This window comes from Diadema antillarum, unplaced genomic scaffold (genome assembly GCF_040938485.1).
Source record: "Diadema antillarum isolate AM-2024a unplaced genomic scaffold, OU_Dant_1.0 scf00000049, whole genome shotgun sequence".
In the NCBI taxonomy this organism is placed as follows: domain Eukaryota; kingdom Metazoa; phylum Echinodermata; class Echinoidea; order Diadematoida; family Diadematidae; genus Diadema; species Diadema antillarum.
The window spans coordinates 1,286,874-1,304,822 of NW_027270938.1; the positions used below are offsets into that span (position 1 = coordinate 1,286,874).

A 17,949-nucleotide genomic window follows, 5' to 3' on the forward strand; every position below is an offset into this window, starting at 1 on the left:
CAAGAAGTTGGGAGACAATATTCTTCAACCATGCAAAATTGTGTGATGTTTGCAAAAGAGATATATGACCATAAGTGTACATAAATGATGAATTTGATTGTCTTGATAAAGCTCTGACGGGTCATAATTTATCCACAGGAGGGATAGAAAAAAAGAATAAGTTGGCTTGTGTGTTTGAGTATGTATTGACGAAATGAAAGCTGCAATTACATCTACAACCGGCAGACTTATTTGTATCGTGCATCATCAAATACAAATCATGAATGTGAGTACATGAAGCTTGAATGACATGCGCTGTGTGGGTGAGACCTGTTCATCATACTCTTCCTCATATCACAAAATAAGCAATCAACTAAAGCACATGGGTACAAATTCCCATCACGCATCTGTATTGCAGCTGCATACTTGGTTGATAATTCATCTCCCATCCCCCCCCCCCCCCCAGCAAAAGTCAAACCTTCACAAACTTCACAATTATATGGAGCTTGATTGATTATCATCGTGCAATATTGGATAGAACGTTGGAAGTCAAACATTTGACTTCGTATAATCTTCAGCATCTTCCTTTTATTTTTTATCTTTTAATTTTAGCTATATCACACCATAACGTAAGAATTTCCATGTCATGGCGTATCACATGACTATTATTGATAAGATTTTACAACATGCCATGTAGCCCATTGCTTTCATTTTGAAATTACGGTCTTGAACCTTGTTCTCAAAACCTAAATTGAATTACTTTGTTGAATTGTATGATCATATGATTACACATGCAATTTCCGCTAAGATTTCCACAAGTCACATACAGCCAGAAGGCCATATGCCGGGACAGTGAGAGAATGAACACCTGGGGTCTGTTTCATGAAGCCATCACATAAAAGTCTGTACATAAATCTAAGAATGGCCAAGGTTGCTCATATGTAGCTGTGGGGAGAAGTAAAATCCATTTTATGAAGTCTCTCATAAGTGTGTCTTATGAGCCAAAAGTCACTCATAGGGCTTTTATGAATGGACTCCAGGACCATGTTTCTGCCTGGGGGACAGTTTTCAGGATAACATAAGTAAGGTTTCTTTAATGTTTGCATTTAGGTCATAGCACCAATACTCCCATGAATCATTAAAACACTACGCAAAAAAAAAACAAAAACTAATTAATCCTTGCAACTGATTGACAAATTGCCCTACATCAACGTAAATAAGCACTGAATTGATCAGTGTTTTAGTAGTAGCCATGATAAAAAATCATGGGCGTACATACTCGAGCAGGATTCGAACCCACGACCTCCTGATCACCGGACAGGCGTCATCTCCACTAGACCACCGAGCTTTCGCCCGACAGCAAGTGTTGGTTCTAATCCTTATAGCATGCAGCGGGTACTGCTTTTGTTATTCAAATTTATGAAGTTCTTCCGTCAAGATGTTTTCATTGCAACTGAGACGCCTGTCCGGTGATCAGGAGGTCGTGGGTTCGAATCCTGCTCGAGTATGTACGCCCATGATTTTTTATCATGGCTACTACTAAAACACTGATCAATTCAGTGCTTATTTACGTCGATGTAGGGCAATTTGTCAATCAGTTGCAATGAAAACATCTCGACGGAAGAACTTCATAAATTTGAATAATTAATCCTTCTCGTTCAGAATTTTTCTGTTAGTAACACAGCTTTCCCCCATCCCCCCTTAAAAAAAGAAAAAAGAAGAAAAAAAAAAGAAAACAACAGTGCAATGTGGTATGACAAGACAACATCATCTGATAAAGCATATTAAAGTGTCTGTATGAACAAACAGCATTCAAGTATTAATCGTTTTTTTAACTGGTCAGTTAGGAATTGCAAGTGACTGCTTTTATTTTTGATTGGTGCGAGAATTTCAAGATACTGTTGGAAAGTATGTCTGTAACTAAGAGAAGCTCGCGGTTAGAATAAGCTGCTATAATTCCAATTACAATGTAAGCAGCAGCCTTGGAACAGTCAGTCAGCTGTATTACTATTATTATTGCTGCAGTGTCTGCAATTGAGCAATCGAAAATAATTGCACAACCCTTTATGAAACACACCCCAAGTTCTTAAGAGAGAGCACACTACTTCAGAGTAGTGCAACCGCCATATCCCGACATGGTCTACTTGCTCTCTCGGAAAAAGCCACTGATTTTGTGCTACACATGTGACCTGATCCTTACTTCTTTGTTCCCATTACTTGGGATCCCAAGTCACATGGAGAAAATGAGAAGGCAATGGATGGGGTTAACGCTCTGTTGGAAACATAAGCTCGAACACATGGCCATGCAGCAACTACACTGCTCTCTTCATAGGAGTAAAGGTTGTACCATGCATTCAGTCCTAAAATATCCAACCACACTTTAACCATTATTGCCTCCTACGAGGTGACTGTTGAGCTTTCTTTCTTTCTTTCTTTTTCTTTAACCTCATTGTAAGGCAATATGACTGTGCTATAATTGGAACTGGCTCCCACATACATGAATTTCTTTTCAGATTCATCTTGAAGCATTCATGCAGGTGATAAAGGGCTATGACACAAGGCATCTCATGATAAATCAATGCCAGCAATGAAAAAAAAAAAAAAATTCTCTTTATAGACAAAGATGGATGTCAACATCCTCAAGAGCACAGCACTTAAATGTTTGAATACAACATGTGACCAAAATAATGGCAACAATACAGGCTGTTCTTCAGAACCCGAAACTGCAAGGACTAGCTGGACAATCATGTTGACCCTTATCATCTCCTCTGCAAATAAAACTTTTGTTGTACACCTGCATGCACACTTGAATGGTGAAAAAATAACTAACAGAAAATGACAGAATACAGAATTACTCATTGCCAGTGAAAGCCATTGCATAATCACAAAGTAAAACACAAAACTCTGGGAATCACACTTTGTCATCATCATGATGGCTTCTCTAACAAACCCACATTTACCTTGCAAGTCCACTTTGGAAATGAGCTCATGAAATGGAAGAAAGGTCTCTTGAGTATAGCCTAACCCTCTCGAGTTTGTCCCCTTGGTGTGTGTGGATGGATGAGTTAAGTGTGTGGCCAATCAACTCTCCGTGGACTCGCTCACTGCATCCTGGGCAGGAGGCTGCTGCTGCTGCTGCTGATCCTGCTGATCCCCTGCCCGCTCTCCATCCTGGTCTTCCCCGGAGGGTTGACCGGCGTTCCCATCACCAGTAGAGTCAGATGATGAGGGGTCTGTCACGCTGCCTGATGCCTTGTCCGATGGGGCCTCTGCAGATGGCTCCCCCGGAGTGGAGACTGTGGCATCGGCTGACGACTCCACAGCATCTTCATCACTGGGTGGACGAGATGAACTATCGTCCCCTTGAATTTGGTCATCCGTTTCCTGTGCTCCATCCTTGGACACTGCTGGATATTTCACAAGACCAAAGACACAGTGGTTGAATGATATTACTCCTCTCAATATAGTTTTACACAATGCTACATCATCATTGGTATCCTCTTGCTTTTCTAATCACTGCTGACAATGCTCATCATAAGCATGCTAATGAATACATTCTTATGCCTGTCATACAAGCAAATGGGTGGATGATGTGGAAAAGATAAAATATGACAATGAAAACACTACAGTTGTTCTGCTATAAATCTTGTAGCCACAATGTAAATTTGTGATATTACCATGGGCTATTACCAACACAGCATCTCTCTACATGGAAGATTGCAGCAATAAAACCAGTCAATCAAAACAGACAAAAACAAATACGACAGGTGTCATTTGTCTGAAGATATTATTTGTAATTCCGTAGTTTGAACAATAACCAGAGTGAAATATGCAGAAAAAAGAGGGGGGGGGGGGGGGGGGGGACAAAAATGGTTACAGAAGAGCTACTTCTTGACTCAACTGTAAATGGAAGAAGCTCACCATAGAACCTAACTTCATAATACTCTTAACTGCCAGTAAAGATATTTGTTTTACTTAAAATATTATGCCGCATGGTTTCCTTCCAACAAGGAATGCTCTAAGTTGAAGAAAACTTGAACTCCACCCTGAATCCTTACAGCAAACCTTTGGACTGTTACACCTCAACAACTACTGGTAAATGAGTAATCAACAGTACAGCTGTACATAATAATACCTTCCGATGATCCCGATGGATTTTCTTCCGCGACTCCAGTCTGCATACTTTTGGCATCATTGCTGGAGTCTGCTGGACCAGGGGCGTCGCCCGCAGCATTGACGTCGCTAGCTTCCTGGGAGTGCTGGATCTCTGTCTCAGCCTGAGACGCCTCCCGTTGAGATGGCTCACCCTCGGATGGCTCTCCCTGGGACGGCTCTCCCTGGGACGGCTCTCCCTGGGACGGCTCTCCCTGCGTTGTTGGTTCATCCTGGCTTGGCTTGTCTGTCATAGCCCCTTCAGCCTGCTCCCGGGCCGGACTCCTCTCCTCCTCCTCCTCTGCTTGCTCCTCACTGGGCGCTGCCTCTGAGTTGGCCGACAGCTCCTCCCCATGCTGCTGGGGGGCAGTGGATTTGCTTCCTGCAGGAGTAGGAACATGAAATTTATTTGAAGGTTTGGTGCTGTGATTAAACAGACAGTTAAGCTTCTTGTACAAGGTGTACATCTCAGAACAATCATACATAATAAACAATCACAGAGTAGTGGGCTATTACATTCTCATCCCAGATATACTCAGTCTCTATGAACTGTGCCAACATGTCGAATGTACGATGACTTCATCAAATCCACTGAAATTACACTTGATACATAACTCTTTGTATCTGGTAATGATAGAGATAAACCAAATAAAAAAAAAGGTCCAAAATCATTCCATCGTTATTTGATATAAGCTTAGGTCTTTACAATCTCTGATTAAAAAAAAAAGAAGAATATCCATGCTTCAAAGTTTCTTTAGAAGATCTACAAGGATGATTGTTACAAGGTTTTCTTTCCTTTGTTGTTCTAGTAAGAGTGCGAAAAAAAAAGAGACGTAATTGCTGATTTATAAATTTACATTTGCAGGATCAATATCAGCAAAGTCTTTTTCAATACACTAACACACCTACATTTTGTATGTCAGCACATTTTGGCATGACTAAAGCCTCACATGGACATATAGCAAGGAATTAAAAATGTAAAATATGCATGATAAAAGTTGGCTGCAATATTGAGATTGTTGTATTGTGAGGTTCATCCAAGAAGCCATGTATGGACATGTACTTTCAAAGTTGTTCATACTTCAACACAAATTAGAGTTCTCTGTAAGCGGGACTTGTGTAGTATCCACAGCATTACTAAAAGTATCTTCAAATACCACTACTTTGTAATCAAAGAGTTACATGTATATGGCATGGTGAAATGATTTAATGAGAGTGCCTGTAATGCCTAATTCAAATCCTTGATTCAACCAGCACCTTCACAGAGCTTTGCGCAGGTGGAGATACACAATTCAACTTTCCTACAAGTTAGTTTTGATGGCACATATGTAAGTACACAATGTACCTGTCATCCAGATGCACAGACAATACAGAATGCTTGAAATGTCTATTCCATTATCATACTTAATGGATATGTACACTGTTAAAAAATTTAGTTGACACACCGTTAAAATGACATTGGTTTGACAAGAGTATTTTAGACGAAATTTACAACTGGCTTACATGTATGTTTCTTTGTTTTTGCTTCTTCTTTTTTGGGCTTCATTAAGCAGCTCTTCAACTAAGTTGTACCACAAAAATATTTATATATACCACAAAAAAGTTCACGAAGAAACTCCAATGGGATAACTTGGACAGAACTGGCCAGAGATACTTCTGTCACATTTTGTTTCTAAAGCTTTTTCATCTAAATTTTATCAGTATATCAGAACAATCGAGTTGTAAAGCTAAGATTTCTGCACTAATTTTGACCCTATTGTAAACATCCATTCATCCATTTTACATGTTAACTGCACACTGAACTGAATGATAAAAAAAGAATAGCAATGATAAGTGATACCTAAGTTTAATTCAGTCGCTAAAAGTAAATTTGGTTACAAGTGGTATGATTTCATTCTATGTTCTTTATTTTGCTTTTCAAGAGTAGCACTTTCCTCATGCTGCCGCGTGTTGGCTCTCGATAGAAGTATGTCCTGGGGACTATGCTCTCATAGACTGGTTTACTTAATAATAGATTCAAATTTTATGCATGCCTTTTGGACACTTCTTCTTGACAGCCTGAAAGCTTGTCTGAGGTTTGCCCGACATACAGTGTAAGCTACATTCACACAGTGTTCCTTAACTTCAAGTTAACTTGATAAGCTCGAGCCCCCTTAACTGCAATGTGCACCCACATGACAAAGCTAATCATCAAAAAGCTCTTGGGCTCTTGTAACTACAAGCAAGAGTCCTACTCGATGATGAAAGCACAGAACTGACAGTTTCGTGATGACCCAAGTATGAGGGTCCTGTATTTACGTTCAGCAGGTTGACCTGGAAGCCAAGGGGAATGTGGGGTTCACAAAGCAGTCACGCTTACTTTTGAGTTCATTGATTATCGTGTCCACATGATGCTCCACTACAAATGGGGACCCCCCACCCCCGGCTTCTGGACAGACCGTAAACCCTGAGATTTTATCTTGTGGTTGTGGTTCTTATCATCTAATAATCTTTAAGAGAGCTAACTTTCGAGTGCGTCTACACAGTATGAAACTGCAAGCTTATCATCAAAGTTAGCTATTAAACTTGCAATTAAGGAACAACAGGTTAATGTAACTAACCTATGCAAACTGGATTCCATTTATTGAAAAGTATTTTTGAGGTACAGGTTAATAGAATGGCTCGCTACTACGTCAGAATGGAAAAATCCACAAATTTGAATATGTTAGTAAACCTATCTATTAGTCTCAGGTTGAAAATAATTTCAGGTTTCACCGGGAACAAAAAATTGTTGTCAAGCTACCAAATTTTCACAATATAAAGGTTATCTTTAGGTGGCCTGATCGGGCAGCTGAAATCCAAAATAAATGATTATATTCCTTTTAATTTCAGGCCACTACATTTCTTTTTTGGGCCACCAACTCTCAAATTCAAAGATTTTAGTGGTCCGAACAGGCCACCAGAGAAAAACATTTAGTGCTGAGCCCCGAAATGTAATGTATTCAAATCCTGTGCATGCTTTCTTCACTCAAGATTGCCTTAACAACCCCAAAGCTTGCTGGAGACATGTCCTACCTAGCACAGCTGATGCTACAGATTGTGTATGTGAATTCCTGGGAGGGAGCAGGAGAATAAAATGGTTGTGGACAATTACACACACAGTCGACAGACTGTGCATCAATTGCCTACAGACCTACTGTATGACCTCCGTGACAGTTGAGGACCTGAAATTCCTTTACATTTATTGCTGACTAATATCACTTACGTTAAGACGGTGATCCTTAACCTTGAGGATGAGCTAATCTGAGGATAAGCTATTTGGGGCGCTAAGTGTGGCATGGGTGATTTTGTTGGCAAAATTGCAATTTTGTCACTTCGTTGACGAAATGACTAATTTTGTAATGAAATGGACCGTGGAACACTTGGCGCCCCATCGAACTTGTCCTTAAGGTTAAGGATCATTGTCTGACTGTAACTTTTGTGACTGATGTAAATTTCACAAACTCTACCTTCACTACTATCTGCTTTTCCTGCATCATCCGCACTGTCTTCTCTATCCATGGGTGTGTCTACGGATGCCCCAGATGATTCACTCGTTGAAACACCCTCGCCTTCATCTTTCTCTTCTCCTTCCTTCGCAGCATCTCCTCCTCCTGAATCTCCAGCTCTCCCTACATCTCCGTCTCCTGATGATGCAACATCTACCTCCATTTCCTCTCCTTCCTCTTTCTTCCTCGGCTCTCCTGAGAAGCTTTCAGTATCGCTCGAGGACACTTCACTTGTCACATCAACTTCCATATTTTCATCTGCTAACAACATCCTTTCTTCACTAGTCCTCTTTTCAGCCTCCTCCAGTTGAGGATTAGGCTCGGCCACCGCTTCGGAGGTCTCCTTGGCATCTGCCTCTTGGAGTTCTAAGTGTGTGCCATTGACCTTGCTGGGGTCAGTCCTGAGGCTGGAGTCTGTGCTTGGCATAGATGTGACAGGGGAGGTCAGATTCTGGGAGAGGGGGTATGCAAACTGGAGCGGCGCGTCCATTGGGTCGCTGTTGTAGAAGGGGCGACTGAGGCCGTTCAAGGAGTCCGCTCTGCCGCTATTGCTACTTGTGCTCCCACTGGTACTACTACTGGTGCTGGTGCTGGTGCTGGTGCTGAACGCCTCATCGGGCCTCACAAAGCCATTGTTGTCACTTGATGGGGAGGCATCCGACTCGGGTACAATACCATTAACCATTGGAGGACTCTTCTCAAGGTCAAAGAGAGAAGTAATCCTCTTCCCTGAGGGTGTGACTGTGCTGACTACTTGAATGTTCTACAATCAGATTGAAAAAGCAACAATACAGGAGAATTTACATACAGGGCAAAGTAATATGGGGTAAATTAATATGGGGAACACATCATTTGTAAGGCTTACAAGACAGACAATTTCCTCTCTTAATAAGAGGTAAAAATAAATGAAAAATATGGCAATTGTTTCAATTTCGTGTAGACTATGCATATCTATTGACTACAAGGCAAGCATGTAACATACAAATTACCCCAATAAAATGATCAGAGAGTTGTATCAAACTTGTCAAAGCTAGAAGGCATCTTCTGATGTGTCAGATGGGTTTCCAATGTAAACTCAATGGCCCGAATTCACAAAGGTGGTTTAAACTTGGTTTAAACCTACACCATGGTACAAATTTAGACCATGGTCTAAAATAAGCATGAAATAGGTGTACCTTTGACATGCATGTATTAATGTGCGTTTGTTACGGGACGTCTGTTGGCATACGCAATCTGTCAATTGTATTTACACTAAGAAATCTGCATAAACCATGGTTTAACTTTATACCATCTTCATGAATTTGGGCTAATGAGGAACTTCAGAATTTCAACAACTCTGTCCAAAATTATGTTTTGATATGAAACATGTTTCATGTCAATCAAGTTGTTTCTGTAAGCCTGTAAAAACAAAACACATAAATTTCTCCCATAACTATTTCTGAAATAATATTAAGGGGAAAAAGTGACTGAAAAATATTTTCCAATGAAGTTTTGTAGGGTTTGGGTAAACACTGACTGTCCAGTGGATTTGACCTGTGAAGCAGGGTTGAGGAAGGTAGAACCTTGCATTCCCTTCTATCATGGTGCCTGGATACTCCCTCAAAAATGTGCAAATATTCAGCATTGCATATTTGATTGGCAGGTCATTTGTGTCACAGCTGTCATATCAAACACTGTTTGCTGTTGCAGTTAGTAAGGAGACTTATTTCACAGTCTGAATGGCTCTATACTAAACATTAGAATGTGTATCCCTGAAACTTGACTACATGTCAGAAACAGTCTAAAACTCCTCCATATCAACCAGAAATTCCATGTTAGGGTCTTAAAGATTATCCCAAAGCTCACATATGCCAGTGAGGGAATATCTACTACAACTTACCTTTTCGATGCCCCTCATGAATTTATCACTGCGTCTGTAGTACCGCTTTGGCTCTGTCAACAGTTCACACAGCCTCTGGATTGTAAATGGTGCACTATGAAGGAAAAACATTGACATACATGTACTTTGTGAGTAGAGGCAGAGTAGTACAAGTTCTGATCATCATCATATTCATTCACATCATTAATTACATACCCCTGAACATTGACACTACCCCCCCCCAAAAAAAAAAGTAATTGGAAACCAATGTTTTCCTTGATATGTACTGTTTCTATGGATAAGGACAAGACCCTCTGATGAGCCAGCAAAGAGCCATGGGCTGTGAGAGAAGTACAAGTACTCTAAAAGTGGAAATTCTCATGCAACCAAAAACTAGCGTGAAAATGAAAGCATGTGAATATTTTTGCTTGCTTTATGTACCACTATGAAATGTCTTGATTCCGTGGAATTGAAAACTCATCTTACTCAGCCAAGCGCAAAAAATTACTCATGCAAAAATATCCACTTTTACAGTAATAGGATATGACATGAGGAATAATGGCAGTGAACAGAGATAAGGTACTGTATATAAGAGCAAGCAGTCTAATGTGGTAAGGATAATTGATGTGATGACAGTGAAATCAAAAGGTTTGAGAGGACAAGAAAAGAGAGGTTCCACAAATGAAAGTGAAACAAGCTAGAATGGACAGATATTGTCAGATGGAGGTCAAACTATTGCAGAAAGGGAAATTTATCACTGAAACCAACACATGCTCTTTCTTCTGTGTCCACACCATTTCATTTATCTCCGCTAACTTGTTACACTAAAAAAACGGATATAGTGCAAACAGACAGAATATACAGCACTGGCAATCTTCCTCTCAATTCAGTGTATCTTGAATTTAACCAGGACCAAGTTTGAGACACTGGGGTTTTCACGTCCTACTAATAACATGTGTCTCCCTACTGTTGCTAAATGAAGACTGGAAACTCGCATAGGAGGAATGGAACAATGGCAGCCAGTGGTAGGAGAGTGGGTGAAGAGGACCAGTCAATTGAATTTCCAGAAATTCTGACAAACCTGTTGAAAGAGTCCAGCGCTTTGAGCAGCCTCTCCCGCATGTCGTCAAAACGAACATTCTCCACGTTTGGCAAAATTGGCACCTCTTCGTGTGGGTTGTACTCGATGTATTCTTCAATCACATTCTCCAGCTTCATGACAATCAGTGGCTTCAATTTAAACCACGGGAACCTACAAATTTAAAGGGCAAAATACATATCACAAATTATCAAAAAGAGCACAAAAACCTAGTTTTGACACAAGATGCACAATACTGATGGGTAATACAATGGACACTAGAAAAGAAATACCAGTAAACATTACATTATTGAGTAATATTGCTTTGTAAAAAATTTTGTGAATTTTTATGTTGTTTTTGATGTACACAAGGGCATTGATAATGGACACCCTCTGTTTAAGAATACTTGTAGTTCATAATGTCCACCTTGAGAACAGTGATATGAAAATGTTTCTTCATAAAATGGTAGAATCAACATCACGTTAGGTACAAATAAATTGCTAATTGTGCAAATCAAGCTCTATTGAAATCATATGAAACTACAACGTAGCTGGTTAGACAAAGCTCCTCGTAACAGTTCATACACTGTAAAATGAAATCTAGTATAACTCCATTTTGTGCTCATCCTTTGCACTTTTATATTCACAATAGAACAAACTACAAAAATACTGTACTTTGCAGTTAATGGCATACTTGCACATGTACTGCTAGCAGCAGAAAATGGTGTTGACATTTTCTCCCCAGCACGCATATTATACACTGTAAAAACAGTATCTTCAGGCACACTATAAGACATTACCAAATCTCATCCAAAAAAAACCAAACTGCTGTTCTACCGGTATTGCTTTATCAAGTCCTGAATTTCCTATATTTGTTTTTAAGACTCTGCCTACACTCACCATGCACAAAAGAGACCTCTGTTGACGATGATCCACACACAACTACTGTATACGTCATATTTTGTGAGTCTAAATTTTCGCAAATTGGGATTTCCCGATGATTTTGCGAGTGGTTAACTTCGCGATTGTGGAGTCCTGTACTGAAGGGGAAATTTGTACATGCGTATGTCACATCCACATCGGGATCAGAGTCAATATTTTCGTGTGTCTTTATTTTCGCGAATAGCACCCGACTCGCAAAATTTGCAAAAATAAAAACCTCGCAAAATATTCGGCGTATACAGTATCTAGTACATGGCATTATGCAGCTAGAAGCACAGAGCTTGACTATTAAAGAGTGAATCAAGAAACGCATCGAAGATGCTTGGTGAAAAACAGCAATTTGTTTTTGGTGTAGTAGAGGGATTGACGTGTCGGTAGTAATCCACTCCAGTGTGCCCATGACAAAAGAAAATTGCCCAGTGTCAATTGTAAGGTTGCTTCATAATCAACAAGTTTGAAACGTCACTGACAAATGTGTCCATGTTTGCTTATACCTTACAATTATCACTACCCATTACATATTTTTAAGTGTGTATACCACAGTAATCCCAAATTTGTCACAAGAAACGCTTGATGAAATTTCTCCCAGATTGATTGAATATTGTTATCAACAATGAATTAATTTCAGGAAAGACTGAAAAGGATTTGACAACTACAGCTAAAAAGATCCAAATTAATACAGTAGACAGTAATCAGCACTCTACATTGTATGTACATGTATGAAGCCATCAGTTGTAAATCATGAAAGCCAATACAATGTATGGCCGGAATTCATAAAGTCCAGCGTTGCATGGATTATGCAAATTTCAACTGCGTAAATGTACAAGACATATCACCCCCCACGGCAACAGACATCCAACCAATAGCAATATTTAGGGAATACACATTCATACGAGCATGTGCAAATTATGCTTATTTCAGGATTGCTATGGTTCATGGACTAGAGTTATACCATGGATTGGATTTAAAGTACTTTGTTTTCCATTCTGGTCATTATGTGAGAATGAATGACTGATGGAACATACAGTAATTGACACAAGGCTGTGCTCAATGGTAGTCTGTAGAACTCTACAGCTCAGCTGCATGCTCCTGATATTAGACATCCTAATTGCTTCTACATGTATACAACGATATTTCATTCCAGTCTCTTGAGCACGACACTACAGACTGGATAACAGTCAGGGCTCGACACTAACTTTTTTCTCTAGTGGTCTGTTTGGGCCACTAAAATCTGAATTAAAAATTAAGGTGGCCTGAAATAAGAGGATCATTTTGAGTCTTAGATGCCTGATTGGGCCATTAAAGATAACTTTAAAAAAAAAAACGTTGATGGTCCCACATTAATTTTTACCCACCGCTAATGTCAAGAGCCCTGGCATCAATAATTTCATATTGTTGCCTCTGCCAATAAACTTTATGAATCACATTTCGGATAAAAAAATAATCATCTTCGATCTAGTGATTGATTAAAAGAGATTCATGTGATTCTATGTATTTTCAATTATCTTGGAATGTTGGCCTGTTTGACACTCCATGGTAAGGTATTTGGAAAATGTCACTTCTGATGATGACATTTTCCAATTTACATTTGTGAAATGACAACACAAAGCAACTATGACATCACACACTGCTTCATACTGTCACTTTGTGAAATGTGTCAAAAGCAATTGTGACATCACACAGCAATTCTGACACGGAAACACTGTGCTACTTCATATGGACATTTTGTGAAATGTTACAAAATAAGCAACTGTGACATCACACCCTGCTTAGTGCGGTCACTGTGAGATCCCTCCACTGTGGCCTCCACAAAATTGCATCCACCATACGATCCTCATCTACTCCCCCCCCCCCCCCCCCATGTACTTTAGTATCCACATTGATATCCCCAATTCCACAAAGCCAATTGCACCAAAATCACAGGATATACTTCATATCTTATTTTAAATTACTCTTCTTCTTCTTCTTCTGATTAAGTCTGCCTCCTTCAATAGACTGAAGATTCTTGCAGACTGGTGCTATTTACATTATAATACAATTTATTTACAGATATTTACAAGCACATAGAAAATTTGACGAAAATACTAGCCACTGTGATCAACCGTTAGACGGTTTCGAAATGATCCCACAGATGGCGCTGAAACAATTTCTGACGACAGGGAATTCCAGTTCCTTACAGTTCTTGGGAAGAACGAATGGCGATGCGATTCAGTTCTCGAATATGGTACCTGATAGGAGTGTGGTTGCGAGGCTCTCGTTAACTGAGTAGCCTGTTTGATGATATAGTCCTGTGCTGAAAGAGGAGTGAGATTATTGTGTATTTTGTACATCATAATTAGCCTGTCATTTTCTCTGCGCTGTTCCAGAGTGGTCCAATTAAGTTCTTGTAGCATTTTGGTGACACTCGAGGTGTTATGGTAGTGATTTAAAGTGAATCGCGCAGCTCTTCTCTGGACCATTTCCACTTGGTGGATTAGGTTCTTGGTAGATGGGTTCCAAACTGTGGAAGCATACTCAACAATTGGTCGAACCAACGTTTTGTAAGCTGTGGCTTTAACATCAGAAGATTTTATGCGAAGATTGCGTTTTAGAAATGCAAGCACGTTATTGGCTTTATTGACAGTATTGCTGATGTGTTGGGTCCACTTCAAATCAGAAGTGATGGTTACACCCAAGTACTTCACGGATTCAACAGATTCAAGAGGGGCGTTATTTAGATGATACACGTGTTGCACCTTACTTCTTTTCCTGGATATTGTCAAAACCTTACACTTATCTGTGTTCAAATCCATCATCCATTTTTTCGCCCAGTCACCAATTTTGTTTAGGTCCTCTTGAAGATTTTGCATATGATGTTGATTGTTGATGTTGATGTTGATTGTTGATGTTGATACTCACATACATTTGAATCAAACCGGTCAGTGGGAGGTGTCAATATATATAGTTGACTTTAATGTTGTTGCTCAAAGCAACTCATTCTTCGTGCGAGATTGCAGTGTAGATCCACTACACTGTCTGCGCAATTTGATACTGAAGTTAACCAACTAATATCATGCAGTGTATCCTTCAAGACTATCAAAATAATAACTGGGACTCAACACAGGAGTTATATTGGACAGCTGCAAGTTGAAAGAAGTCAGTTGAGACATGCTTGCGTGCGTCTTTGTCTGTCTGTCAGTGTGTGGTTGTGTGCACTCAAGGAACTGCATTTCTCAACCGAATTCATTCAACTTGCCATAAATCATTTCACACTAATTTTCAGCTCCTACATTGTAGTTTCTTGAAAGATGTGTCGCATATTTACAAGGCTTGCTTCAGTTTCAGATCGTGTGACCCCTCGCAAAGAGCAAGCTACTTGTATTTTGAGCCACGGCATGAAAGTTGACGTCAATATCAACGCTTCCTGAAGACCAATTTGGTTCAAATTTATGTGAGCTGTGAGCGATTTCAAATAAGGTAAACACTATTAAGTATATCCTGTGACTTTGATGCAATTTGGGTTTGTGTAATATGTGATATCAACATGGATATGAGAGTACATTAGTGCCATTTTCCCTTTTTGTTTGTTTGAATCTTTTCTATCTGCCACTGTACTGAATATTATGGGGGCTTAGTAAGAGTCTATATTGTGAATTCAGCCCCACTGTATGGCATTAAACGGTCCACGGCATAAGCACAGCGGCAGGGCTTTCTTGCACAGTTAATACTTGTGAATGTGGCCCCTCCAAAGTGCCAAACTGCGTTTACGCGCAATTGATACAGCTACAGGGCCGATTAAATTATTATATTTCCACAGCACAGCATTTCCCGTCCTTTTACTTTTCTTTCCTTTGATCCTTCTTTTCTTTCTTCCTTTATCTTTCTTTTTTTTGAGAGACTTCCTAATGTCCCTCCACAAGCTACTGATTTTTACCACAAAGTTTACAACTCTAACAAGTTAAATTTATACTATCCTAACCACTAACCAGTGCTAACCTTGCTTACTTTACACACCATGGCATACATAATGCACACATCACGGATAATTACATGCACTATCTGCCCCCTGACCAGCTGGGGTGCAGTACTCGGCACGGTGGGACCTAGGCTAGATTATAGATAATGTTTCACGATTTCGCCCAGTTTTAACCACTCCTCTGGCCTCGCCTAGCGACTGACGGGAATGGCATAACCCCGTAACAGTTATGTAGTCTGCACGTCTTCAGTACACGAGTCACGACTCCAGGCAGGCGACATCCATTTTCCCTAAAACCTATCCACTTTTTTTTCTGTGATTATTTTGTTTATATTTAATATTAACTATTAATAAAATAAAGGTTAATTAATTGTAAACAATAGATGCTAGTGTAGGTTTTGTAGTTTAGTTTAAGTATTTACCATGTTTACAAGTAACTGTGTGTTTAGATAGGTCTAACGTTAAATTTAATTACCAGTAATTAAATGACATGGATGTAAAATTAATGTACTTTTTCGGAGCAAACTGCCCACCGAGGCCACCCAGCAGAGAGCTCCACTGTCACGACTGTCCAGGAGTCCAGGCTCCATAAATTCAAAAGAACAACAACAACAGTTTTAACCAGAAACTCTCAAGGCAGATTATATTCGTATACCGTACTACCGTACTGCCGTAAAATTACTGGGTAGTACTAGCATAGTAGTAAAGGTGGTACAGAAAAAGAATAGCGGCTCTTTTGAAGGGCCGCAGCTCAACGTGTGCTACAGCTCACAGTTTAGTGGCACACATCTACTGACGTTGAATAGTCGTATGTGTTGTCTACAGCTGTACTTACAATGGCTCTCCAAGGCGCGCTATCCTTTGAAGCAACTGCTCCAGCACTGAAGGTATGCTTTTGGTCGGCTTTTTATGGAAATCTGTGAAGAAAAAAGGAGAAGAGGGTTAAACGATAATATAAGTAGTACTATTCGACACACTTTAGTTTCAATCTTGACACAATGTCTCACCGGTGAGTGCGTCCAAGTAGTTTTCAAGCTCAGCTTCTCTCGAAGTTTCATCCATTTTGCTTCACTGTGTGTGGTCAATAGCAACTTGATTGCGTGCGAGAGAAATGATCGTGTAATTCTTATGGCAAGCTGTCCCACTGCTGATTTTCGACAATATGCTGAATCGCATGCTTTGCACCGAATAAAGTAAGGTGCAGCGAAATATCATTATCGTTCATTCAGCGTGCGTCCTCAGGATTGCCACAACCTCTTTGCACAGTGGTTGATAGTCTGTCAGAGCAGTCTGAAAATCTGTTTTGTCCCCGATCTTATCAAGAGGTTCAAAGAACACATGCAACGAAAGATAATAATGTAGCTGTGTCAATATATATTTCTTGGGCATAATGCACAAATTAGCCTAATAAACGTTACTCACTTATACATACGTGGGCGCTACGACGAATTAATTGAACAAAATTTCACCACCCCAGCGAGATACCAAGGTCAAAAGAGCAGATCAGATTACGCGTCCTTGCCTCCGCTCCGAGGGAGCGAAGTGACCAACCGGGGACTGATGCATGGGGAGGGGGAGGGGGCGGAGGAGGGGGGGGGGGGGGGGGATGGGATATACCATCTCCATCTATAGGTAAGCACACATTTTGCAATCTGGCTCATCCTTATATAGATATATTATATTTTGGCTTATAATCTTATCAAAAATTCTAAAAATGTGACTTTTTTGTTGTAAATCCATTTTTTTTTTAATGGGGGGGGGGGGGGAGGGGTGTTTTGGGGGTCTCTTTGTGCCTCTTGAGTAAAAGCTTGTGTGAGTGTGAACTTGGCAGATCTGGTCTGGTGGATTACCGCAAAAGAAAAAAAAAGAAGAATTACATTTGTCGTTCAGTTTTCTCGCATGTCCTCACTGTCACCCAGTCTCCCCATATCACCATCTCATGGATGATTGTGTTTGTCATCTTCCCGATAATCATTGGGAGGCTCTCGGGTAATTTGCACAATTTTCGATATGAGAACATACACAGAGCTGATGGATATTTGATGCATCATCTTGTAGTATCATACTCAAAGAAGAAATCCATTCAAAAATTTTATCAATTTTTTTCGAGGGAGAAAAGAATTCCCTACATTAATAGTGCAAAATTATCAAAATCGGATAAGAAATAAAGAAGTTCAATGTTTTTCAGAAAACACTTCTTGACCAGTTGCTATATGAATATTCAAATCAGAAGATTGATGATGTCATACTCTCTCAATTTCTTAGTCATTTCACAGTGGCAGATCCAGAGGGGGGGGGGGGGGCACCCTCTTTATATATAGAAATGACAAAAATCTCATATTTCTGCTGCCAGGGTAGATATAAAATAAAAAAGAACAAATCTTACCTCTGATATATTTTGGTATGGGACTATGCTTTTATCTGTATTAGCTATGTATAGAAATAATAATATTCCAAA

General features: G+C 39.9%; 1 protein-coding gene across 1 annotated transcript; it reads right to left on the bottom strand.

The window, feature by feature from the left end:
* Positions 1-1,484: 1,484 nt before the first annotated feature.
* On the bottom strand, positions 1,485-16,569 carry LOC139715436 (uncharacterized). The gene is made up of 7 exons (XM_071627009.1): positions 16,499-16,569; positions 16,327-16,408; positions 10,598-10,768; positions 9,538-9,631; positions 7,620-8,421; positions 4,115-4,513; positions 1,485-3,386 (listed from the first exon to the last, which is right to left on the bottom strand). The coding sequence occupies exons 1-7, from the start codon at positions 16,551-16,553 to the stop codon at positions 3,061-3,063; spliced, it is 1,929 nt and encodes a 642-aa protein (XP_071483110.1). The 5' UTR covers positions 16,554-16,569; the 3' UTR covers positions 1,485-3,060.
* Positions 16,570-17,949: the final 1,380 nt, after the last annotated feature.